General features: G+C 37.2%; 1 protein-coding gene across 4 annotated transcripts in view; it reads right to left on the bottom strand.

Moving 5' to 3' along the window:
• Window positions 1-26565, bottom strand: part of Rim (Rab3 interacting molecule) — a 282788-nt gene that overhangs the window by 126900 nt on the left and 129323 nt on the right. For all 4 annotated transcript variants that reach the window (XM_073974159.1, XM_073974170.1, XM_073974180.1 and 1 more), the window contains exons 6-8: window positions 13153-14255; window positions 3976-4255; window positions 3468-3812 (exon numbers count right to left, since the gene is read on the bottom strand). In XM_073974159.1, coding sequence (XP_073830260.1) covers window positions 3468-3812; window positions 3976-4255; window positions 13153-14255 — 1728 coding nt within the window. The remainder of the gene's footprint in view (window positions 1-3467; window positions 3813-3975; window positions 4256-13152; window positions 14256-26565) is intronic.

Raw genomic sequence — 26565 nt, 5'->3', positions numbered from 1 at the left:
CCTGATCTATATCTGGTAGATATTTTAGGATGTGTAAAGTATGGACCAAATCGGTCACTCCCATCAAGAGTTATCGTGTGCACAATTTTTCCGAACATTTTTTAACTTTTGTGGGGGAGGTACCTGAAGGAGTGGACCGATATGGCTTATCTTCAAACTTAAACTAAGTTTGGACAAAATATAATGAAATCTAAATTTTGAACCAAATCGGTTCATCCGTTCGAGAGTTATCGTGCGCACCAGCCAGACGGGCGAACATTGCTAAATCGACTCCAAATTGTCTGAAACACATTTCGTCCAAACATACTTGGGGTCTAAAACCATTATTTCGAGGCACATTTTGCCCGTATGAAAGTGTATATACTCTCGTTAGCATAGATGCTGAGGGTATAAATATCAGCTACATTGGTTGTTTAATGTGGCTAAAACCTTGAAAATACCGAAAATCGGGCGTATCTCAAAATTCAACCAATTTGGTTGATAAGTTTAGCTAAAATATTCAAAATACCGAAATATTAAGAAGTACCGTTGCATGGGGACTATCCCAAAACGTGGACCGACCTTCCCAATTTTTTGGTCTCGACATTGTCAGTGAACTATAAGTATTTATACCAAAATTCTTCTGCCAACGCCAACTCCTTCTATATTTGGCCACCGTTTATTTGAACTCGCGACATAGTGCAGCTTTTTTTTGAGGTTATGCGCCATTATCTCGGGAACTATGGACGTGCCATCGAAAAAAATTACAATGACGTAACGGAGGCCACACGAACATCCTGTTACAAAAAATTTCATAACGATTCGTGAGGTGTCACTAAACTGCACTTATTTCAAATTTTGTGTGGGAAGTACCTGAAGGAGTGGAACGATATACTCCATATTCGAACCTTATGTATGCCTAGAGTTCGTATTACCATATGCAAAGTTTGGTTAAATTGAATTGGTTGATCCGTTCGAGAGTTATCGTGCGCACCAACCAGCCAGACAGACAGACGGACGGACATTGCTAGATCCACTCAAAATTGTCTGAAATGGATATCGTACAAACATACTTGGGGTCTAAAACCATTATTTTGATGAGGCACATTTTTGGTCGTATTAAAGTGTATATACCCTCTTTAGCCTAACGGCTGAGGGTATAAAAACGCTATTGATTGAGAAATATTGTTAATTTATGGCTTCCTACATACTATATTTTTACTCAGGTCCAATAACATTAGTGAAAATGTTGTAAATTTTCGCGGAAATTAAGAAAGAATTTTAAAAAAATTTATGGTAAGAGGTAATTTGCCTATAGAAAACATCAATAGGACTGTCTATTGACGATATAAACAGGTATTCTGTCTATAGGAGACCTGAAGAGTCGTACGTCTAAAGAAGACCTCAAGAAAGGAGGTCCTCAAAATGTGTTCTTTCCTCTACAAGTCTTCTGCCCACAGAAGTCCTTAAGAGGTCTTCTGTCTATAGACGACCTTAAGAGATCTCTGTCTATAGAAGGCCTCAAAAATTCTTGTCTATAGAAGACCTCAGAGCTCAAGAGTCTATCTATAGAAGGCCTGAAGAGGTCTTATGTCCTGAAAAGCTATTCTGCCTATAGAAGACCTTAAGTTGTCTTCGGTCCTCAAGAGGCCTTCTATCTATTGAATACCTGAAGAGTCTTCTGTCTATAGAAGACCTCAAAAGTTTTCTTTCCTCTAGAGATCTTCTGCCTAAGAGGTCTTATGTCTATAGAAGACATAAAAAGATCTTCTGCCTATAGAAGGCCTTAAGAGTTCTTTTTCAATAGAAGACCTCAGAACTCTTTTACCTTTGAAAGGCTTCTAGAACACCTCTGTCCACAAATCCTGTCCTGTTTATAGAGGACTTCAAGATGTGTTCTATCCTCAAGAGGCTTTCCTCAAGAGGCCCTGAAGAAGTCTTTTGTCTGTAGAAGACCTCCGAATTTTTTTGTCCATAGAAAACCTCAGAGGTCTTCTGCCTATAGAAGACCTTAGGAAGACTTTTTCCCTCAGGAGGATTTCTGTCTATAGAAGACCTCTAGAGGTCTTCTGTCCTCAAGAGTTATTTTGCTATAGAAGGCCGCAAGAGGTCTTCTGGCTATAGAAGATTTCAAGAGGTCTTTCGTCTTCAAGACCTCTTCAGTCCATATAAGGCCTTAAGATTTCTTCCGTCTTAAGAAAACCTCAAGCTGCCTTCTGTATAGAAAAGACCTCGAGATGTATTCTGTCTTGAAGAGGTCTTCCGTCAATAGAAGACCTCAAGAGGTCTTCGGTCCTCAAGAGCTATTCTGTATATAGAATACCTCAAGAAGTCTATAGAAACCCTCAAGAGGTCTATATTCGACCTCAGAGGCTCTTATCCTCAGCGATTTGCTATCTATAGTAGACTTTAGAAGTCTTCTATCTATTGAAGAGATCAAAAGGCCTTCGGGCAATAGAAGATTTCAAGAGATCTTTCGTCTTCACGACCTCTTCAGTCCACAGAAGACCTTAAGATTTCTTCCGTCTATAGAAGACCTCATATTGTCTTCGATTTTACTAAAAAATCCTGCGAGGACCAATTAAAATGACTGGTTGACACGATCATATCATGACCAAAGCCATATAATATCCGAGATATGGGTCTCGAAATGTCCATATGTTTAAGACCAATGTTTATAAAGCACTTCAGGTAGTCTTTGTGATCTGTATAGAGAGGTCATACGACTCCTTTAAGACTACAGAGTCTCGCTTATGATGATCTATTACAACTCAATTCTGCTAGTCAATAAACTTCCCTTTAGTTTGCCCATAGAGACCCCTTCGTAACGTCTATTGAGGCTACCTTCAGGATGTCTATAAATAATCTAGCCAGGGTATCTTTAAATACCGCTATATCTTGCCTATAGAGGCGTTTATTAATATCCATTAAGAGCGTCTAAAAAGAATTGCTTCTGGTCGTCTATAAAAGCCCTTCAGATCGTATGTAAAGATTTGCATCTGCACATCTATAAAAACTCCCTTTGTCTCGTATCCATACTTCCATCGATATTAGCCCGAAAATGCCTATCAAGTGGTGTAGGATTATGGTCGGTTGATTCCTTCTGCCAGTAGAATAATAAGATCCAATATTTAGTGTACCTACTAAACAAACGCCTACAAATTTACGCTGAAATGTTTCAAAACCTCTTTCGGCTGCTACAAAAGTTCAACTTCTTTTTAAAATTTCGTATCTGTTCATGATTTGTTTGTTGTTGTTTTTATTTGTACAGTTCTTATTAAAATTATATGTATATTTTTAATGGGGAAGTCCATGATTTGATTGATTCTTTTATTTTTCTTTTAATAAGAGATATCACAAGTTTACCATAACATAAATCAAACTTTTTCAAACAAATGTTCCCTATTTCATTTTTATTCCCAAAAATTTACACATTCACGTACACAAATATAAAAAATTATCTTTCACTTAAAAAAAAAATTAAATACCTTTTCGTTGAACATAACGGCCGCCACTGCTGACCACAGCACTGCCAGCTATGTAACTGGCAATTGTGCTGCTGGGTACTTTACGTAATGCCGTTGTAGTCGAAGACGAGGCTGTCGCACCACCATGGGCGGCAGCATTTGGCACTGATGTGGAGGATAAATTGCCACTACCGCTCTGGCCAATGACGGCCGAAGCGGACGTTGTTGTCGAATTGGAAGCATTAATGGGCCGTGAGACAACCAATTCAACTTGGGCATCCAAACGGCTTTCATCAATAATATCATAGACTTCATCGGCTGTTTTATTTTGTAAGTTATGACCATTCCATTTAACAATTTCATCGCCTATGATGCAGGATATGAACACAGTTAGGGAGCACATGATCAGTGATGAAGTGAGTAATGAAGAGACGTATTTGTAGTTTGTTAGGAAGGAATGAGAAAAAAAAAATAAAAAATTGCATTTTAGGAGTTGTGCTGTTGTTTTTGGCTGGTGTTGTTGTATTACCTGGTTGAATACGGCCTTCTGTATCGGCCACCGATCCACGTTTAACTTTCTCCACTATAGCACCATAGCTTACAGATGCAGCAGCTGCAGCACCGCCACCACCACCACCACCTCCATTATTGCCACCAGCAACGCCAACGGCTGTACTATTTTCATATGGTAAAGGTTGGCCACCCAGAACTTTTAAGCCTAAAATATCTTCGCCATCATAGTATTTTCTTAATATCATATGACCAATCATGCGAGCATTATCCGCCGATATTTGCCAATTCACCGGTTGCTATAGGTTTTGATTTTATTTTTGGAGCGAAGTTTTTTTGATTTGTGGAATTTTGGTTTGGATGGTCGATTATGGAGAGGGACGGACATTCGGTTGGGTCATAGTTGTGGTCAAGGTGAGGGTGAGATTGCAAAAGTGGTCAATTTTTGATTTCGAGTTTTGTTTTAAATATATTGGGAATGGTAAATTTCGATTATAATTATGATTTTGACAAAGACATTTTTTTGTTTTTTTTTCTTCTTTCTTAAAGAACGAAAAATAAAATACTTTTAAATAAAATAAATAATTTTTTTCATAGGGTTAGTATGGAGAATTCTTGCAAAATAAAAATCAAATAAACAGTTTTTTACAAAGTTGAACTTATTCCTTGTAGAGATAGAGTTTGTAAATTCATATTAACATGTTTTTGTCTAGAGTTTGTTTTTGCTTCAGTTCATAAAAAAACAAAGCTTAGTCTAGAGTTCAAGTTTTCACAGGCTTACACCAAAAATTTATATTTTGTAATTATTTAAACAATTTTTTTGAATTGAAAGAAACGCACATTTTGTCAGAGAACACATACGTAGTTGAAACTTTTTTATTTACAAAAGACATCAAACAGAATAAAGTTTGGAGAGTATGTATGATATTTTTATACACTGTGACAGACATATATATTGAGAATAAAATTATATGAAAAAACAAAATAAAATATATAAATTAAATTCGTAAACAAAAAATGCATGCAATTGCCGAAATGGAATTAAATTATTTTATATTACTTCCTAAAAATTCAAATGTTATATTTTTAGTAAAAAATTAGAGAAATATTATTTCAATACAGTATTGCAAACTATCAAACTCATGTTAGGCTAGGAAACATTCAAATTGGCTCAACTGAGTATCTAAATTACTCTGAGAGGCTGTTCATGAATCTGTTATACTGTTATACAAAACTGTTAAACAGCTTAAAATTGTTTTTAAAAAATAACTACTTCGAAATATTCCCATTGACTATTATAAAACCTTACAGTATAAAAAACTTTTATAATCTGAAAAATTACCTATGAAACATTAAAAAAAGCTTATTATTTTATATATAAAGTATAACAAGTAAAAAAGCGTTAAGTTCGGCCGAGCCGAACTTTTTATACCCTCCACCATTCTGAACTAAAACGGAATAATTATTTTCTTTCCTGTCCACAACTTTAGGCGCAGACATTTTGTGACTACTGATACCTAAATAAGGTAAAAAATTATAAAAATGTATTCAATCGGTAGGCAACCTTATATGGGGCTATATCAAAGTGAAAATCGGGAGGTACTGTTATATAGGGGGCTATACCTAAACATGGACCTTCGTTGACGGTTTTTAGTGGATTTACTTTGTGACCACTGGGAACTCAAAAAGTGAAATTACAGGTAGTCTGGTCAAAAAATGTAGTTAAAATCCACAAAATACCGAAAATCGGGAGGTACCGTTATATAGGGGGCTATACCAACACATGGGCCTATGTTGACAGTTTTTTGTGAAGATGTTTTGTGATTACTAGGAACCTCAACTGTTAAATTACAGGTAGATCGGTCATAAAATTTTAGCTTATATCATCAAAATACCGATAATCTGGGTTCCATTATATAGGGGCTCTACCAAAACATGGACCTATGTTGACGGTTTTTAGTGGATATACTATGTGACCACTGGAAACCCCAAATGTGAAATTACAGATAGTTCGATCAGGAAATGTAGTTAAAATCCACAAAATACCGAAAATCGGGAGGTACCGTTATATAGTGGATATACGAAAACATGCACCTATGTTGCGGTTTTTAGTGGATGTACTTTGTGACCACTGGAAACCCCAAACGTGAAATTACGGGTAGAACGGTCAAAAAATGTAGTTAAAATCCGCAAAATATCGAAAATCGGGAGGTACCGTTATATGGGGGCCTATACCAAAACATGGACCTATGTTGACAGTTTTTAGTGGAGATATTTTGTGATTACTAGGAACCTCAACTGTCAAATTACAGGTAGTTCGATCAAACATTTTAGCTAAAATCCTCAAAATACCGAAAAGCGGGAGGTACCGTTATATGGGAGCTATACCAACACATGGACCTACATATGTTGACGGTTTTTAGTGAATGTACTTTGTGACCACTGGAAACCCCAAACGTGAAATTACGGGTAGATCGGTCAAAAAATTTAGTTAAAATCCACAAAATATCGAAAATCGAGAGGTACCGTTATATAGGGGTCTATACCAAAACATGGACCTATGTTGACAGTTTTTGGTGGAGATATTTGTGATTACTAGGAACATCAACTGCCAAATTACAGATAGTTCAATCAATAAATTTAGCTAAAATCCTCAAAATACCGAAAAGCGGGAGGTACCGTTATATGGGGGATATACCATAGCAGGAACCTATGTTGACAGTTTTTAGTGTAAATATTTTGTGACCACTGGAAACCCCAAACGTGAAATTACAGATAGTTAAATCAAAAAATGTAGTTAAAATCCACAAAATACCGAAAATCGGCAGGTACCATTATATGGGGGCTATACCAAAACATGGACCTATGTTGACAGTTTTTAGTGGAGATGTTTTGTGATCACTAGGAACCTCAACTGTCATTTACAGGTAGTTCGGTTAAAAATTGTAGCTAAAATCCACAAAATACCGAAAATCGAGATGTACCGTTATATGGGGACTATACCAAAACATGGACCTATGTTGACAGTTTTTGGTGGAGATATTTTGTGATTACTAGGAACCTCAACTATCAAATTACAGATATATCGATCAAAAATGTAGCTAAAATCCACAAAATACCGAAAATCGGCAGGTACCGTTATATGGGGGCTATACCAAAACATGGACCTATGTTGACGGTTGTTAGTGGATATACTTTGTGACCGCTGGAAACCCCAAACGTGAAATTACAGATAGTTCGATCAAAAAATGTAGTTAAAATCCACAAAATACCGAAAATCGGCAGGTACCGGTATATGGGGGCTATACCAAAACATGGACCTATGTTGACAGTTTTTAGTGGAGATGTTTTGTGATCACTAGGAACCTCAACTGTCATTTACAGGTAGTTCGGTTAAAAATTGTAGCTAAAATCCTCAAACTACCGAAAATCGGGAGGTACCGTTATATGGGGGCTATACCAAAACATCGACCTATGTTGACAGTTTTTAGTGGAAATATTTTGTGACCACTGGAAACCCCAAACGTGAAATTACAGATAGTTCGATCAAACATTTTAGCTAAAATCTTCAAAATACCGAAAATCGGGAGGTACCGTTATATAGGGACTATACCAAAACATGGACCTATGTTGACAGTTTTTGGTGGATATGTTTTGTGATTACTAGGAACCTCAACTGTCAAATTACAGGTAGTTCGATCAAAAATTTTCGCTAAAATCCTCAAAATACCGAAAAGGGGGAGCTACCGCTATATGGGGGCTATACCAAAACAGGGACCTATGTTGTCGGTTTTTAGTGGATATACTTTGTGACCACTGGAAACCCCAAACGTGAAATTACAGATAGTTCGATCAAAAAATGTAGTTAAAACACACAAAATATCGATAATCGGGAGGTACCGTTATATAGGGACTATACCAAAACATGGACCTATGTTGACAGTTTTTGATGGATATGTTTTGTGATTACTTGGAACCTCAACTGTCAAATTACAGGTAGTTCGATCAAAAATTTTAGCTAAAATCCTCAAAATACCGAAAAGCGGGAGCTACCGCTATATGGGGGCTATACCAAAACATGGACCTATGTTGACGGTTGTTAGTGGATATACTTTGTGACCGCTGGAAAACCCAAACGTGAAATTACAGATAGTTCGATCAAAAAATGTAGTTAAAATCCTCAAATTACCGAAAATCGGGAGGTACCGTTATATGGGGGCTATACCAAAACATGGACCTATGTTGACAGTTTTTAGTGGAGATATTTTGTGATTACTTGGAACTTAAACTATCCAATTACAGGTAGTTCGGTCAAAAATTGTTGCTAAAATCTTCAAAATACCGAAAATTGGGAGGTACCGTTATATGGGGGCTATACCAAAACATCGACTTATGTTGATAGTTTTTAGTGGAGATATTTTGTGATTACTAGGAACCTCAACTGTCAAATTACAGGTAGTTCGTTCAAAAATTTTGCTAATATCCTCAAACTACCGAAAATGGGGTGGTGGTACGGCTATATGGGGGCGGTACCAAAACATGGACCTATTTTGAAAAACTTTTAGTGGAGATGTTTTGTGAACACTAGGAACCTCAACTGTCAAATTACAGGTAGTTCGGTCAAAAATTATTGCTAAAATCCTCAAAATACCGAAAATCGGAAGGTACCGTTATATGGGGGCTATACCAAAAGTGTTCCGATAAAGCCCATCTTCGAACTTGACCTACCTTTGGAAAAAATACACTCGGTTGCAAAAATATAGCGCTCTAGCTCAATTATTGCGAACGCTAGAGTGATTACAACAGACGGATAGGGCTTAGAATTTTATCCTGATCAAGAATATATGTATATACTTTATATGGTCGCAAATGATTACTGCCTGATCTGAACAACAACTCGTCAAACAAAAATAACGTTGTACAATACACTGATACTACCCGTGCTGATGTATGGTTCCGAAGTCAAGTACATGTGCTTGGCTTGTTTGATAGAAAAATTCTTCGAAAGATCTACGGACCAATCTGCGTTGACGGTGAATATCGACGTCGTATGAACCACGAGCTGTATCTGCTTACAACGACATCAGTATAGATAAACGCATCGAGATGCAGCGATTGCGTTGGCTAGGCCATATCATATGAATGAGCGAAGATGAACCCGCTAAAAAGGCGTATAAATACGGACCGCTTGGCGGTGCACGCAGAATAGATGGCGCAAACAAGTGGATGAAGAGATGAAAAAGGCGCAAACAAGTGGATGAAGAGATGCGAAGCAACAAGTAGAGAGAAATGGAGATCTTTTCTTGGTTCGGCATGTGGAACAAATGTTCTGTAATGGGCCAGCTAAGTAAGTAAGTAATATAAACAACTATGTACTACTAAATTTATGAAGCAATACTAGATGACAATATCGCTTCTCAAAAACAGAAGCTAAACAGAACGAAATTCTATAAATTCGTTCATTCCTCTTGAGCAATTTGAACTCTGTACATCAACCTCAGTGCTATCTTAAGTAGTTGAAACTGATAGCAGAACATCATGCGCAATACAGAGAGTGAATCAACCAAACAATCCATAAAATCGTGTTGTTATATTGGCGCCCAACTCAGTGGCCATGTAATACGACCACTTTCTACCATCATCTGCCGAGGACTACAAAAACAAAACCAAAAGAGTCGTGATTTGTGGAAGCACACAACCTTCGTAATCGTCTTGTTTCACAGACGACCTATACAGATGGCCATATAAGACGACGGTTCATTCTTGTAGAACAATTTGAACACTACATATCAACTTCAATGCTTCCCGAAGTACATGCAACCGATAATAGAGCATCATCACGCAATTTGAACACTGCACATCAACATTAATGCTTCCTTAAATACATGAAACCGATAGCAGTGCGTCATCACGCAAATTGAACACTACATATCAACTTCAATGCTTCTGAAGTACATGAAACCGATAATAGGGCATCATCAGTATCTACAGAGTGTGAATAAACATAATTTCTGGATACACAAAATCATGCCGTTCACTTCAACAACAATGCAGTCCAGGGGGAGGTTCTGAAGAAAATCTGCAACATGGTTTTAACATGCAACAAAACTACTATAACGCCATCTTCACACCATCATTGAAGTTTTAGCAGATTCAACAATCTGATACCTGAGCAATATTCAGCAACTAATCATCCTCATACAGTTTACACAGCAGATCCAACAACTCATTTACACAGATGCAGTTTAATGTAGCAGGTTCAACAATCCACAACATTTTATTTCTGGTGCTTCATCGGGACGCTTTCAGCATCAGAGGGGGAGACTGAAGCAATCAACATTTCAATAGTTACAGTTTCAACGCCATCTATATTTCAATAGTAACACTTTTAAACTTTTGAACACGACCACTTTCTACCATCTACAGCCGAGGACTGCAACAACAAAACCAAAAGGCTCTTAATTTGTGGAAGCTCACAATCTTCGTAATCGTCTTGTTTCACAGATGACCTATACAGATGGCCATATAAGACGACGGTTCAACTTCAATGCTTCCTAAAGTACATGAAACCGATAATAGTGCATCATCACTCAAATTGAACACTACATATCAACTTCAATGCTTCTGAAGTACATGAAACCGATAATCGTGCATCATCAGTATCTACAGAGTGTGAATAAACATCATTTCTGGATCCAACAAATCATGCCGTTCACTTCAACACCAATGAAGTTTTACTCCAGGGGGAGGTTCAGAAGAAAGTCTACGGTTTCAACATCCAACATAACTAGTTCAACGCCATCTTCCTACCACCATTGCAGTTTAGCAGATTCAACAAACTGATACCTGATCAAAATTCAGGAACCCATAATCCTCATACTTAGCAGATCCCAGATTCAGATTACCCTAGTAGATTCAACAATCCATTATTCCTGATACAATTTGTCTTAGCAGTTTCCACAACATTTTATTTATGATGCTTCATTGGGACGCTTTCAGCATCAGACTGGGAGACTGAAGCAATCAACATTTTAATAATTACAGTTTCAGCCCCATCTATATTTCAATAGTAACACTTTAAGGCTTTTGTACATTTGTCATTGCGATTTTATAACTTTCCTCTTTCCTATGGTGATTGATTTTTAAATTTAAAGTTAACAGCCAAAAGTACAACTCTGTTAAATATATTTAATACTACTACTACTAATACTACTACTACTACTAATACTACTACTTTAAATTGTAAAAAGTAACACAAAAAATTAAATTTTGATGAAACTTTTTTTATTTGTTTCAGTATACTCTGACAAATCATCATGAATAGACTCACGCTTGAACAACGCTACGAAATTATCCAAATTTACTTTGAAAATTGGGAGGATTGGGCTCTAGAGCAGTTGGCAAATGACCCGTTGTTTTATCGCAAAATTGTGTTCAGCGATGAGGCGCATTTTTGGCTTAACGGGTTTGTTAATAAGCAAAATTGCCGCATATGGAGTGAGACCAATCCACAAGAGACCCTGCAGACTCCATTACATCCAGAAAAATGCACCGTATGGTGCGGTTTTCACGATGGTGGCATCATCGGACCTTATTTCTTCAAAAATGAGGCCGGAGCTCGCGTTACGGTCAATGGAGATCGTTACCGCACCATGATCAATGATTTTTTGTTTGAAAATATGGATGACATTGATCCGGAGGAGATGTGGTTTCAACAGGATGGCGCTACGTGCCATACGGCGAACGCAATCATCGACTTATTGAAATCAAAATTTGGCGATAAGTTGATTTCGAGAAGTGGACCTGTCAATTGGCCTCCAAGGTCGTGCGATTTGACTCCCCTCGATTATTTCCTGTGGGGCTACGTGAAGTCACTGGTTTATGCTGATAAACCAGCAACAATTGATGCCTTGGAGGCCAGCATTGTTCGTGTTATTCGTGACATACGGCCAGCAGTGCTCGAAAAAGTGGCCAAAAATTGGACGTCCAGAATGCACTTCGTCAAGAACAGCCGCGGTGCCCATATGCCCGAAATCATTTTCAAATGTTAATGTCACGTATTGATCTTTCGAATAAAAAAAAATTTTGATTACAATTTAATTTTTTGTGTTATTTTTTACAATTTCAAGTTCTATCGAGCTTAAAAAAAACACCCTATACTACTAAATTTATCAAGCAATACTAGATGAGAATATCGCTTCTCAAAAAATAGAAGCTAAACAGAACGAAATTCCATAATTTATTTCATTCCTCTTGAGCAATTTGAACTCTGTACATCAACCTCCGTGCTTCCTTAAGTAGTTGAAACTGATAGCAGAGAATCATCCGCAATACAGAGCGTGAATCAACCAAACAATCTTGACATCGTCTTTCTTTAGTGTCAAAATTAGTCCTTTTTGAATTTTTTTTCGCACTGAGTCAGTAAGATATGTATAATTAAAAATATTTATCATGTATTGTAAACAATTTTATAATTTTTGGAAGTAAAACAAATTAATTCCATTTCGATAAGGGAATTAATTTAAAACTAAAAATGCAATTAAATATATTGTGCAGGTGCATTATTGTAGAACAGTTGTGGACGACAATAGGTATATAGACGAGCATGCATTGATTAGCTAGAACAGTAAAAGCTTTATGGTGCTGGAAAGTGTAGAATAAATATGTAGACAATTATGTATATATATTTTAAAGATATAAATAATGTGTATTATATATAGGTATAGTTGTTTGTGTAATGTGTGACATGTTTCATTGGAAAAATACAGAGAGATATTTTAAAAAATAATATAAAAACAATATAAAATATTGGAAACTGTATTTACAAATAAAATTTCTTATAAAAATAATTTTTATTTATTTTTTTCTGAAATAAACATATAAAAAACCCATCATATAATTTCCTTCCCAATAATTTGTGGAATAGTTTTCTTCATTGGAAATTATAATACAAAAAAGGATAATTTCATTATACAGCAGACGATTGCAGGACGTTATCACAAAACAAGAGAGATTTTTTGGGTTTGAGATAGATTGTTGATGGGGTCAAGATAAACGTAAAAGAAAACACAATTCAATTCCACAATACGCAAGGGAGACACACAAGAGAGACACACTTTGTCCAAATTTCCATACTCTTCTCATTCTCTTCTTTTTACAAAATTAGTTTGAAATTTAAATTTCAGTTTGTAGCTACCTTGGGGCCGTCACCACGATTCGAATCTTCACTACTGGTGAAAGTACTGCTTGTATCAATTCCCGAATCCTTGGTAGCGGAATCTTGGCTACCTTGACGTTCTGCCTCCCAGCGAGACCATTGTTGTTGTTGTTGATTGGCAGCATTTGCACTTGTGGAAGAAATTGTATCGTTTAGTAGATTTGTGGCAGTGTTTGTAGCAGAGGAAGATGAAGCTGACGAGGAGTGTTGTGCGTGTAATTTAGCACTGGTCAAAATTGTGGCTGCACCCACCTCAACGGCTGTTGAGGGTAATATCGTGGTCACCGGTGGCAATGTGGTACTGCCTACATGCAGTCCCGTATCACCACCCGATGATGTATTGTCTATGTCATGCGAATCAAAGCGCACAGTTTTCTTTATTCTACGCTCGGTAAAGCGACGGGAATCCTGAGCTTTATTTGTGGCCAAAACTGAGCTTGGTGTAGCTGCATCATCCCAATAGCTATCGACTAGACTACGTTCGCGACTTAAACTACGAGTGGCCCCATCAGTTGTGCTTAATGAAGAAGTTGTCATGGCTGACGTTGTGCCAATGCCACCAGCACCACCACCACCACTGGCTCCACTACTGCTACCCATATAACGTTCATACAGTGATGATGCTGTGGCTGATGTCTTAGCGCTTAATGGCGTATCGCCGATCACAATTTGTGGTTGTTTGTGCAAGTAACTGCTGCCGACGCCGCTACGTTGGGCCGCTGCAGCCAAGGGAGGTGCTCGCCTGGCGCTCACTCCCCCATACAGTGAATCTGAGCCAATATCTCGTATTTTACTCGATCCCAAGGGACCATAGATCGAAGACGATGTCGGCACTGCCGACCGGTCGTGGTTTGTGCGATTAAATGTGTTCCGTTGTTGGACGTCTAAACGTGCCGTGCGCGTTAAAGGATATTTTTCCAGTCTTTCACGATGCAATTCATAACGATCTCGATCCGCCGATGAATACAAACGATTGCTGCTGGTCAAACGATAGTCAGGCCCGTATGAACTGCTGACACTTAACAGATCACGTTCATTGAGACTTCTTTGTTGGCGCCAGGCTAAGTCATCACGCAATGTGGCTGTAATTAGGGGGAAAGTTTGTAAAAGTAGTAGTATTGAAGATCACAAAATTTGTTGTTGTAGATTTGTCGTTGATTTTTGTATTTGTTTTGATTGGGTTGAGTTTCATCACGGGGAATTGGCATTTGTTTTTTTACATAGAATTGGGTATAAGAAGGTACAAATGTTGCATCTGATTTGTGGTATAAATCCTCTCTTTATTTTTTACACACAGTTTTGAAGGGATTCGGGGGATGGAAGAGTCCAAAATAATCACAATTTTCTTATATTTATAAAATGACAATAAGTTATATTGGTAAAACAGATTGTTGGAAATTTTATAAATTATAACAAACGCTTTTATGTAAAATCTACAATTTTCTTTTCAGAATACCCTATGTATTATTTAGTGGAACATTGTTATGTTTGATAATAATTTGTATGTTTCATAAATAATATCCAGAAGTTGATGAGGCATCTAAGATTTTTTTTTAATTTATTATTCATTAAAATATTTATCACGTTAAAAGTATGTTTGTGCTCCCATGTTTAAAATATTTGAGAAATGTAAAGTTCTTGAACGAATTATCTGTAATAAACAAATAAGTTTTGTGCAAAAAGGTTTTCAGTTATTTAGTCGATATTGGATCAGCCTATAGTCTCTACCAAACTTCTTCCTTATACGGAAACTGTGATTGCACGGGTAAATGTTGATGACATATGTATAATGGTGAATAATCTATGAGTTGTTGTTCCCAGACAATGTCTATAAAAATCCTGGAATAAGCAAAACACCCTTGATTTAAAGTCGATATATTTTAATGACGACAGTGGTTCAGAATCTTTTTTTAGATCTTCTATAGAATAAAGGGCCTCGTTAGGGGTCTTCTATAGAATAGAAGACCTCGTTAGGAATCTTCTATAGAATAGAAGGCCTCGTTAGGAGTCTTCTATAACATAGAAGCCCTCGTGAGGGGTATTCTATAGAATAGAAGACCTCGTTAGGAGTCTTCTACGAGCCATAACCACAATTAATTCGTACACCAGGTATTTTTTCACTATTTAACATTAAACTTAATTAACATCGTATATATATCTAAAGAGAATAGATTTTCATAATTTTTTGTAGGATTGGTTTTTTAGCCACAATAATGATGTGGTAAATTTTTTTCATCGATTGGAAAATAATTGTGGCCTGTAGATCGATTTTCTGAAAATTCGCCTTTGGCCCCTAACAAAATACTGTGGAAAATAAAGAGCGACCAGAGGGCACGGGTTATCGTTAACCGATCGTCACAAATTTTTGTAGAAATTGTTTTTTAGCCACAATAATGAACTGGTCGAGTTTTTTCGTCGATTGGACCATAATTGCGGCCTTTAGAGAATTTTCGTGAAAATGTACCTATAGCTCCATACAAATTACAATAGAAACAAAGATCGCTCTGTTGTCACGGGTTAAAGTTAACCGACCGCCGTAAAATTTCATATATAAGGTTTTTGGATCAAATGGAAACAAATTTAGGGAGGTAAGAGCTCCAAAATAAAATAAATTGTTTTTTGGTCACCCTAATATACATACTTTAATAACACATTGTTGAAATATGCTCTGTGTACGAATTAATTGTGGTTAGGGCTCGTATAGAATAGAAGGCCTCGTTAGGGGTCTTCTATATAATAAAAGGCCTCGTTAGGAGTCTTCTATAGCATAGAAGTCCTCGCGAGGGATTTTCTTAGAATAGAAGGCCTCGTTATGGGTCTTCTATAGAATAGAAGGCCTCGTTAGGGGTCTTCTATAGAATAGAAGACCTCGTTAGGAGTCTTCTATATAATAGAAGCTCTCGTTAGGGGCATTCTATAGAATAGAAGGCCTCGTTAGGGGTCTTCTGTAGAACAGAAGGCCTCGTTAGGGGTCTTCTGTAGAATAGAAGGCGTCGTTAGGGGTCTTCTGTAGAATAGAAGGCGTCGTTAGGGGTCTTCTGTAGAATAGAAGGCGTCGTTAGGTGTCTTCTATAGAATAGAAGGCCTCGTTAGGGGTCTTCTATAGAATAGAAGACCTCGTTAGGAGTCTTCTATATAATAGAAACCCTCGTTAGGGGCATTCTATAGAATAGAAGGCCTCGTTAGGGGTCTTCTGTAGAACAGAAGGCCTCGTTAGGGGTCTTGGAGCTTTAAGGCAAATATCTCAGGAAGTATGGACTTGCGCAAGCAAAAAATTGCACAATTGCAAAGACAACATACTGAAAAAATTTCAAAACGATCTGAGAGGAGCTCCTAAGCATCACTTTATATGAATTTTGTGTGGTAGGTACCCGAAGGAGTGGACCGATATAGTCTATATTCGAACCCGGTATATATCTGGAAGGAATAATACGATTCGCAATGTTTGGACCAAATCGATTGCTCCCTTCGAGATTTATCATTCACGCCACTTCACAGAAAATTTTTGAACTTTTGTGGGAGAGGTACCCGAAGGAGTAGACCGATATGGCCCATCTTCGAACTTAAACTAAGTTTGGACAAAATATTACGATACCCAAAATTTGGTTCGAATGTGCCGGCGGAGTTTTGGAGCTATTGGGCCATTATCTCAGGAAGTACTGACTTCCTCCGGAAAAAAGTATACCGTTGTAAATGAGGCCTTTGAAACAACCTACGGAAAAAAATCAAAACGATACGAGAGGAGCCCTTAAAGTTTACTTTTTCCGAATTTGGTGTGGGAGGTACAAGAAGAAGTGGACCGATATTCCAACCTGATACATGACTGGATGAAATAATACGATGTGCAAAGTCTGCATCAATCAGAAAATCCCTGCGAGAATTATTCTGCGGTTGGTGGCGTCAGGGTTTCTTGGAGCTTTTAGGCCAATATCTCAGGTAGTATGGACTTGCGCAAGAAAAAAATTGTACCGTCGTCTTCCCAAAGAGGATCAACAGCTCTTCTCTTAGAAGACCACAAGGTCTTTTCAAAAAAAAAAAAAAACAAGGTCTTCTGAAAAAATACCGCACGGTGTTGTCATAGAAGACCACAAGGTCTTCTCAGTCTTCTCAAAGAAGACTACAATGTCTTTTTATAGAATACCACAAGGTTTTCTCATAGAATACCACAAGGTCCTCTCAAAGAAGACCCCACCTTAACGTACTTCTGGAGTGCGCTTTAAGTGTGCATTGCCATTGTTATACCTCCACCATAGAATATCATCGATTCGTTCCTGTGATCCGTTGGCATCTGCGATTTGTTCGCTTCCTGCGATTCATTGGCTTCTGCGACGCGTTCGCTTCCTTCGAATAATTTCAGGGACTCGGCAGAATTAACTGAACTTCCATAAAAAGACTACTATAGCAGAGTATCATCAGTCCAACTACAGCAAGCCGAGTATCATAAACCAAGCCGGGTATGGTCAATACGAACACCCCAAGAGTTTCATGAACCTGACGTCGCACAATGGTTCAAGAAACGGTTTTCCTGGCCAAAAATCAAAATTTTGTTTTGTAACAGATATTTAATTTCTACATGGGATTCGATAGTAAACATATTGAAACCAAGGTAACCAAAAAATTAGGTCAAAATATTGGAAGGTGCGGGCGTGGGGTGCCCCTAAAGACGAAAATGTTTCCCATGTTTGAGAAATACGTAATTTTTGAAAACTTCTGGAGAAAGAAATAGCTATTTCTCGAAAACTATAACATATATTGCGTTCGCTGTTTTTTGTTAGGTAGGCAGGATTGTGGCCTTTAAAAATAAATTAAACAAATTACCGTGGCGTTTACACAACATGAGCTATTTTATTTTTCCTCAGGTACTAAATTTTATGAAATTCCAAATTTAGTGGACTAGAACTTTTATGGAACAACTTGAACAATGTTCTGTTTCCACAGAAATATGCCCGAGAGTCTCCTCTTTCAGCCCATGTATACTTTTGTTCCCGTCCCGTTCCGTCCGTTTAACACTTTTTTAAATTTATTGAAATTACATGGGTAAAAATTTGTGTTTTTCCATACAAATTCCCATATGAATTACAGCTTTTTTACACAAATTAAAATTGTTTGGAGTATATGAATTTTCATATGAGTTATATAAGTTTTATGAACACCCAAGGAGCATTTTATTTTAATTTTTGAAAAAATTTAATTTTTTTGTATTTTTTTATGTGAAAATTTTGTGAATTTTTTTTTTAACTTTTTTTAAATTTTTTTTTGCATTTTTATAGTTTATTTATTGGCGTTTGACCATCTTTTATATATAAGAACATATAAAAACACAAAAGCACTGATATTTTGATGAAAAATAGTAAAAAAAATTCAAAAGTTTAACTTTGACATTGAATTCCTCTGCAACTAACAGACCGAATTTGACATCTTATAATTCACCGGAAAGCTGATTGTGTTATCTATCTAACAGAAAAAAAGAATTGTGCAAATATCTCTATTCGTTCAAAAGTTACAGAATTTTGACCAGAAAAAAACGATTCTGAACCACTGTGCGTCGGGGCCTAGTAATATCTGCACGACTACTCTGACCGAGTCGCTTCAACCCGACTTATATAAGCCGAGTATCACCAACTTTACCACTATTGCTGCATATCGATCCGACTCTTACCATCCGTGTACCGCCGAGGCGACTCGGTATCCTCGCTAAGAGGTAGTTTACACTATCTATCACTGTCATATGACACGAAATAAAAACATTCCATATTTAGCCACGGAGCCAATGTGGAGACGTAGTTTTTTACATGTTTGCTGGTGTGGACGCACAGAGTTAATGACGTAAGGAAAATCTCCAATATTACACATATAACGATGGAAAATTTCATGTCATATGAGATTTACATATAGTGTAAACTACCCCTAAGCACAGACGGACGAAGACGATTGCTTGCGAATCCAACGAAACAAATCCATCCAGCTGAGACGAAACCCATCTATACAAGAACAAGTTACAGAGGGCTATAGTCGGACAGGTCCAATCATGTGATACCCTACACCACTTCCAATTGGCAAAGTCAGAATTTTAAATATGGCCCAAAAATTAAGTTGAGATATTCCCACAAAAATTGTGTTCAATCTCACCCGTTAAATAATTATTCTTGACCCTATTGCTTAATCTATAACTGCGACCTCTAGCGTGAATTGGTTCCACTACACACAATTAAAACACTGGGATCCCTGTTAGTGTTGGGCAATCTCGTTCATTAAGCGGATCGATCTTTTTCATTCCGTTCACCAAAAAGATCCGGGTCGTTTAGTTCGTTCGTTGGCTCTTTTTCGTTCAACAATACATTTGACTGTGTTATTTTCTTTTGAAGTCGTTCGTTCTCTGCTGCATATGACTCCGTCGTTCTTTTCACCGAATCGTTCTTTTGAAAATGTTCGTTCACCAATGACACATTGTGGGTGGTTTTGTTTCTGGATTTGATAGGAAAGAACCAGATGAACGAATGATGCAAAAGAAAGATATGACCGAGATGTGCTGTCACTGAGCGAGAGTAGCTCTCTGAATCATTGTTTGTTTTGTGTGGAAATTTGTGCTGCTTGCGCTAACGCAGCGTTTGTTTAGAGCTTGACTGCAAAACCAATGCATTTGTCTTTTTTTTTGCTTGCTTGTGTGCTTGTGTGTATGCAAAGCTAATGGTTGTGGTTTTGTTTTGTAAGCAGCAATGACTCGTCCATCGGGGATCTAAATGAACGATATAAAAGAATGAGCTGGATACCTATCGGTTCGTTCTTTTCACGGAATCGTTCCTTTGAACCGGTTCGTTCATGAACGACACAACTCTAATCCCTGTACATACAAGACTGTAACTCTGTTATCTGACTTCCTACATCAACATAATTGGCATCAGTGGAAAGATCAAGAGTTCCTCTCTTAAATATAACTTACGGGGTGGAAGTTGCAAGCGTCTAATTTGTCATAAGCCCAAACCGTACTTAAAATTTCACACCGATCAGACTATTATTCGTATTGCGACATATAGAGCCGTTACAAAATTGGATCAATACTTTGTTTTTGGTCCATTTCCCCACCTAAATATTTCACGATCTTTGGTGGTGATCGTACCTATTCTGGCTGGAACTCGACCTACAGGTCTACGACGGGTTACATGAATTTTCGGAAAAAACATACCTACTTATAATACCTTTTCCACATTGTGGTGGAGGTTAAATAAAGCCATACCACGTGAATAGGCTCTACTGATCATAATTTAAGCACAAAAAGGTTATAAGAAGGTCGCACTGTGTATTATAACTATCCTACAAACGCACAATGGTCCAAACCAATGATCTAGCGGCGCGAAATTAATAACCTGCAAACGAATTGAGATGTGTTACTGAAATTTTGCACAAACACAGCCTGTGTCTGTGGGTAATAATGGAAGTATTAACAATATCGGCTAATGTTTTGGTATAGCCCCCATATAACCGTACCTTACGATTTTCGGTATTTTGAGGATTTAAGCCACATTTTCGTAGCAAATTAGCTGTAATTTGGTACTTAGGGTTCCTAGTGGACGTTTTGATATAGTCCCCTTGTAACCGTACCTACCGATTCAAGGTATTTTGAATATCATGACCACATTTTTCAACCGACTTGACTGTAATTTTGCATTCCGTGTTCTCACTGCGTGTAAAATCTTCTTACAGAACATTTTCAATACGGATTTATGTTTCGATGTAGCCCACTTTTATGGTACCCCCCGATTCGTTGAATTCTTACTTGTTGTCCCATATTTATTAACAGATTGAGCTATAATATGGTATTTATGGATGGGTGCCACCGTGGTGCAATGGTATGCACACCCGCCTTGCACGCAGAAGGTCGTGGGATCGCTTCCCCGGCCAGTCAACATCAAAATTTTCAACGGTGGCAAAATTGCCCTCAGTAATGTTGGCGACATTTGCTGAGTATTTCAGCCATGTAAAACTTCTCTACATAGAGATGTCTTAGGACACGCCAATTGGACTCGGCGATTAACTGTAGGTCCCATATCATTGAGCTAATATGAATCGGCGTGCACTCATTGACATGAGAGAAGTCTCCCTCGTTCCGTATGGGATGTTTGTGGAACAATTATTATAGTATTTTAGGGTCTTCGAGGGTAGAACTTCACCTTGTAAAAAATTCTTAAGATAGGTCCATATTTTGATATAGCTCCCATACAAATGCACAGCTAAATTCGTATTAATTTCAAGTAAAATCCCATATTTTAAAAGAGCAGTTATCAAAAGATTTCCAAATAGTTGCTACCTTAATGTGGTTATTCTGTATCCAGAGGTTCGGCCAAGTTTAAAAGATGCACTCTATGGAACAAGCGCGTACAACCCATAAAAACACTATAAAAATTGAATTTTTTGAAAATTTATTGCTATATAAAGATGTACCTCCAGACCCTAACTTTTTTATACCCTCTGTATTTATGCTAACGTGGGAATATATCACAAATATTGTCAATTATTTCATATTCGATTTCAAAAAAAAATTTAAATTTTTTTCACGCTACATCAAAGATTTTTGGTACATATGTAGGTTAAGAAGTAGTAAGAATCTGCTCGCGAGCCAATTTTTGGTTGTTGCGGACAAAAGTTATGGCGGTTTTATTTTGGGTTTTAAGAAAAAAATATTATAAAATGCTAATTACTTTAATGAGCACAATTGTTACTATAAACTTCTCTCGAAGTGACTTCAGCGAGTAGATTACATAATACATGTAAAATGTTACTCAGAATTCGATAAATGTACATAAAACGGATAAATTATTGAATATAAGTCAAGTTTTTTAAAAATAATGGTCCATAACGGTCATAAAATTACATAAAAATTTGTTGTGGATCAAAACTTCACGGCGAATCAAATGAGACTAAAATCATACAGATTGATATTATAGTTTCGAAGTTACAGCCAAAATAAGCACAAATGTTTCATAAAAAAATTTGTTTTTGTTTGAAAACGCTATATATAAAATTACGCGATATTTTCAAAAACAATTTTAGGCGATTTTTTTACTTTAGATTTCTCGTAACTCGCGTTTTTTTTTCACGGGGAATGTATTGGATCCGGAACGTAAAAAACAAAAATGTGCAATAAAGTGCTAGGAAATCGAATGACAATTGTAAAAATTAGGCCCGAAAAATATGATTTTTAGAAAAATGTTCGCACAAAATTTCCGCATTTGGATGCAGACTTCGATGAAGCTGTGTCGACTACATTCACGACACATATATCAAATAACTCAGAATCCCAAGTTCTACAATCCTATATATGATTTTTTGAAAAAACCTGTTTGCGGAATGAAATTAGAAGAGAATTTCAAAAAACACTGTAAATCTGGCTTCAAAATGTCAGCATTATTTAATGGTAGAAGCAGATGAAATTTTGAAAAGAAATACATTATTGAGATTATCCTTATTTAGTTGGCTTCTACTTTTACTTTGACAAGAAAATCGTGAGAAGTGTGCTTTCTCACAAATCGAGAGAAAACAAAAAAAGACAAATTGGCTTCAACCTATTTTTACCCATTTTTATACCCTCAGCCTTTAGGCTGGAAAGGGTATATACACTTTCATACGGGCAAAATGTGCCTCATCGAAATAATGGTTTTAGACCCCAAGTATGTTTGGACGAAATGTGTTTTAGACAATTTGGAGTTGATTTAGCAATGTCCGTCCGTCTGTCTGTCTGTCTGTCTGTCTGTCCGTCTGTCTGGCTGGCTGGTGCGCACGATAACTCTCGAACGGATGAACCGATTCCGTTCAAATTTTGGCTTTCGTAATATTTTGCCCAAACTTAGTTTAAGTTCGAAGATGGGCTATATCGGTCCACTCCTTCCGGTACCTCCCACACAAAAGTTCGAAAATGTTCGGAAAATTTGTGCGCACGATAACTCTTGAAGGGAGTAACCGATTTGGTCCATACATTGTCCATCGTGAAACCTGTACCAGACATAAATGAGGTTTCAATATGGACTCAATCGGTCCACTCCTTCGGGTACCTCCCACACAAAATTTCGGAAAAGTTCAGTTTAGGGTCATCTCTTGAATCGCTTTGATTTTTGTTTTAGCAACTTGTATCCACTGCCCCCCATACGATGGTACAAGCTTCATTAGCGGCAAGTCCATACTTCCTGAGAAAATAGCATGAAAGTTGCAAAAAAACCCCTATGACACCGTGTGAGGTGGTTGGAGCCTAAGATAACTCTAGAACGGATCTGCCGAAATTTGGTCTTAGTAATATTTTGTCCAAACATAGTTTAAGTTCGAAGATAAGCCATATCGGTCCACTCCTTCAGGTACCTCCCCCACAAAATTTCAAAAATGTTCGGAAAAATTGTTCGTACGGTAACTTTTGAAGGGAGTGGCAGAATTGGTCCATACCTTACACATCTTAATATATCTACCAGATATAGATCAGGTTCGAATATGGACTATATTTGTCCACTATATCTGGTACCTCCCACGCAAAATGTCGGATAAGTTCACTTTAAGAACCGATATCGAATCACTTCGATTTTTGTTGAAGCAACTTGCATTCGCTCCCTCAATTACGATGGTAAAAGTTTTTTTAGGGGCAAGTCCATACTTCTTGAGCAAACAGCCCGAAGAGTGTAAAAACCTCCTATGCCACCATATGTTGTGACTGGAGATCCACTTCCATAACGGTCAATGTCGATTCCTTTTAGATCCTTAATCCTAATCAACATTTTTTTCGTTTCATACGCCCAAAATTTTTAAAACCCTCTAAATACATACGTTTTTTTGGGAAAAAATGGTTTTAATATACACAGGTTGAGGGTATGTATATCTCTGTCGGCCAAGCCGACTGATACTTTTTTACTTGTTTAACATAAATATAGCCACAGCTTCCACGCAAATTATCTTTTAAGGCCAATATTTTTCCAAAAATATTTCATTTGTATAATATACAATCACAAGTCGCGTGTTCTAAAAGGGTAAACCTTGGTTTTCAAAAATATTGGTGATATATACTTTCATACGGGCAAAATGTGCCTCAACGAAATAATGGTTTTAGACCCCAAGCATGTTTGGATGAAATCCGTTTCAGAAAATTTGGAGTTGATTTAGCCATGTCCGTCCGTCTGTTTGTCTAGCTGGCGCACGATAACTCTCGAACGGATCAACCAATTCGGTCCAAAATTTGGCTTTTGTCCAAACATATTTTAAGTTCGAAGATGGGTTATGTCGGTCCACTCCTTCCGGTAACTCCCCCACAAAAGTTTGAAAATTTGTGCGCACGATAACTCTTGAAAGGAATAACCGATTTTGTCCACACTTTTCACATCGTAAAATTTCTAGCAGACTTGGATAAGGTTTCAATATGGATTCAATCGGTCCACTCCTCCGGGTATCTCCGAATCGCTTTTTGTTGTAACAATTCAATTCACTGTCCTCTGTACGACAGTGCAAGTTTCATCAGGGGCAAGTCCACACTTCGCCTGAAATTTGGAAAAAAACCCCTTTGACACCGTGTGCAGTGAATGGAGCACAAGATAACTCTTGAACGGATCTACCGATTCGGTCAAAAATTTGGCCTTCGTAATATTTTGTACAAACTTAGTATAAGTTCAAAGATAAGTCATATCAGTCCACTCCTTCAGGTACCCTCACCCTTAAGAGTTTAAAAATGTTCGGAAAATGTATGCCCATGATAACTCTTGATGGAAGTGACCGATTGGTCCATACTTTACACATTCTAATATATCTACTAGGTATAGGTCAGGTTCAAATATGGGCTATATATGTCCACTCCGTCGGGTACTTCCCACACACATTTTGGGATAAATTCACTTAAAGACCTGCTCTCGGATCACTTTGATTTTTGTTGACGCAACTTGCATTCGCAGCCTTAATTAATACAGTAAAAGTTTTTTCAAAGTTCAAAGATAAGCCATATCAGTCCACTCCTTCAGGTACCCTCACCCTTAAGAGTTTAAAAATGTTCGGAAAATGTATGCCCATGATAACTCTTGATGGAAGTGACCGATTGGTCCATACTTTACACATTCTAATCTATCTACTAGGTATAGGTCATGTTCAAATGTGGGCTATATTTGTCCACTCCGTCGGGTACCTCCCACACACATTTTGGGATAAATTCACTTAAAGACCTGCTCTCGGATCACTTTTATTTTTGTTGAAGCAACTTGCATTCGCTGCCTTAATTAATACAGTAAAAGTTTTTTTCAAGGGCAAGTCCATACTTCTTGAGAAAAATTCCCGAAAGTAGTAAAAAACCCCCTATGGTACCATATGTAGTGACTGGAGAGCTCGAACCGAATACTGCGTTCGTCCACACTTTGGATATCGTAATATTTCTTCGAATATTAGATGAAATTCGAAGGTGGAAGGAGTGGACCTTCCGATACCTCCTCCACAAAAGTTCGAAAATATTCGCTAAAATAGTACTCTAAATCAGTGCCGACCAAGAAGAGCGCAGACAAAAATGTGAATGTATTAAAAACATTGGCCTTTTATAACAATGTGTTAGTAAGTTTGTATGCACGCTAGCTACAAAACAAGAACAAATCAAAACATTTGCTCTCTCATGCATGCTCTTTCTTTGCGTTCGGGTCGTGTGTGTGTGATTTGCCGAAAAACTTCGTAACTTCAACAATACCAACGAACGGCATTGCTTAAATATTGTCGAAACTCGGTTTAAAAAAAGCCCTATCTATCGATATCCTCGCAATTTTTTTGCGCTTTAATCCTATCCATATTGTTTTGAAAACCCCCCTAAATACGTAAGTTTTTTTGGAAAAAAGTATTTCAATCCACACAGACTGGGGTTATATCTTTGTCGCCAATGTCGACCGATACGTTTTTACTTGTTTCTTACTGATATTTCTTTTTAAATCAGGAATATATTCATAGGACTTTTAGGTCCACTACTCTGTTATTGTTTTTTGTACAGTCATAGACTAGGGGTATGTATGCAGCTGTCGGCAAAGTCGACCAGGAAAAATTCTCAAAACCCTGATCTACCATTAAAATTGCAATATGCAGTTTATTTTCTGTTCTATAGATACGAATAATTATCACAAAACTAAAAAAGAGTTGACAAGATGAGATGTGGTATTTCCATTGCTTATTTTTTATTTTCAAATATCTTCGATCATTTAAATCAACTCGTAATTAACAAATCTCGCATCTTTATTTAAGGTACACGGTTTTAACTATGTGTTTGCAATACAAAGTAAAAATACAAATTAAATTTTATTATATTAAACAAATGTTTTTTTTGCATAACATTAACTTCTGGATATTATTTCACATACCATATATAACAATAATAAAAATTATGTACTTAACCTGTAACCTATA

This window comes from Musca autumnalis, unplaced genomic scaffold (genome assembly GCF_047663935.1).
Source record: "Musca autumnalis isolate F117 unplaced genomic scaffold, ASM4766393v1 scaffold_1, whole genome shotgun sequence".
In the NCBI taxonomy this organism is placed as follows: domain Eukaryota; kingdom Metazoa; phylum Arthropoda; class Insecta; order Diptera; family Muscidae; genus Musca; species Musca autumnalis.
This window is presented reverse-complemented; position numbering and strand designations above follow the sequence as displayed.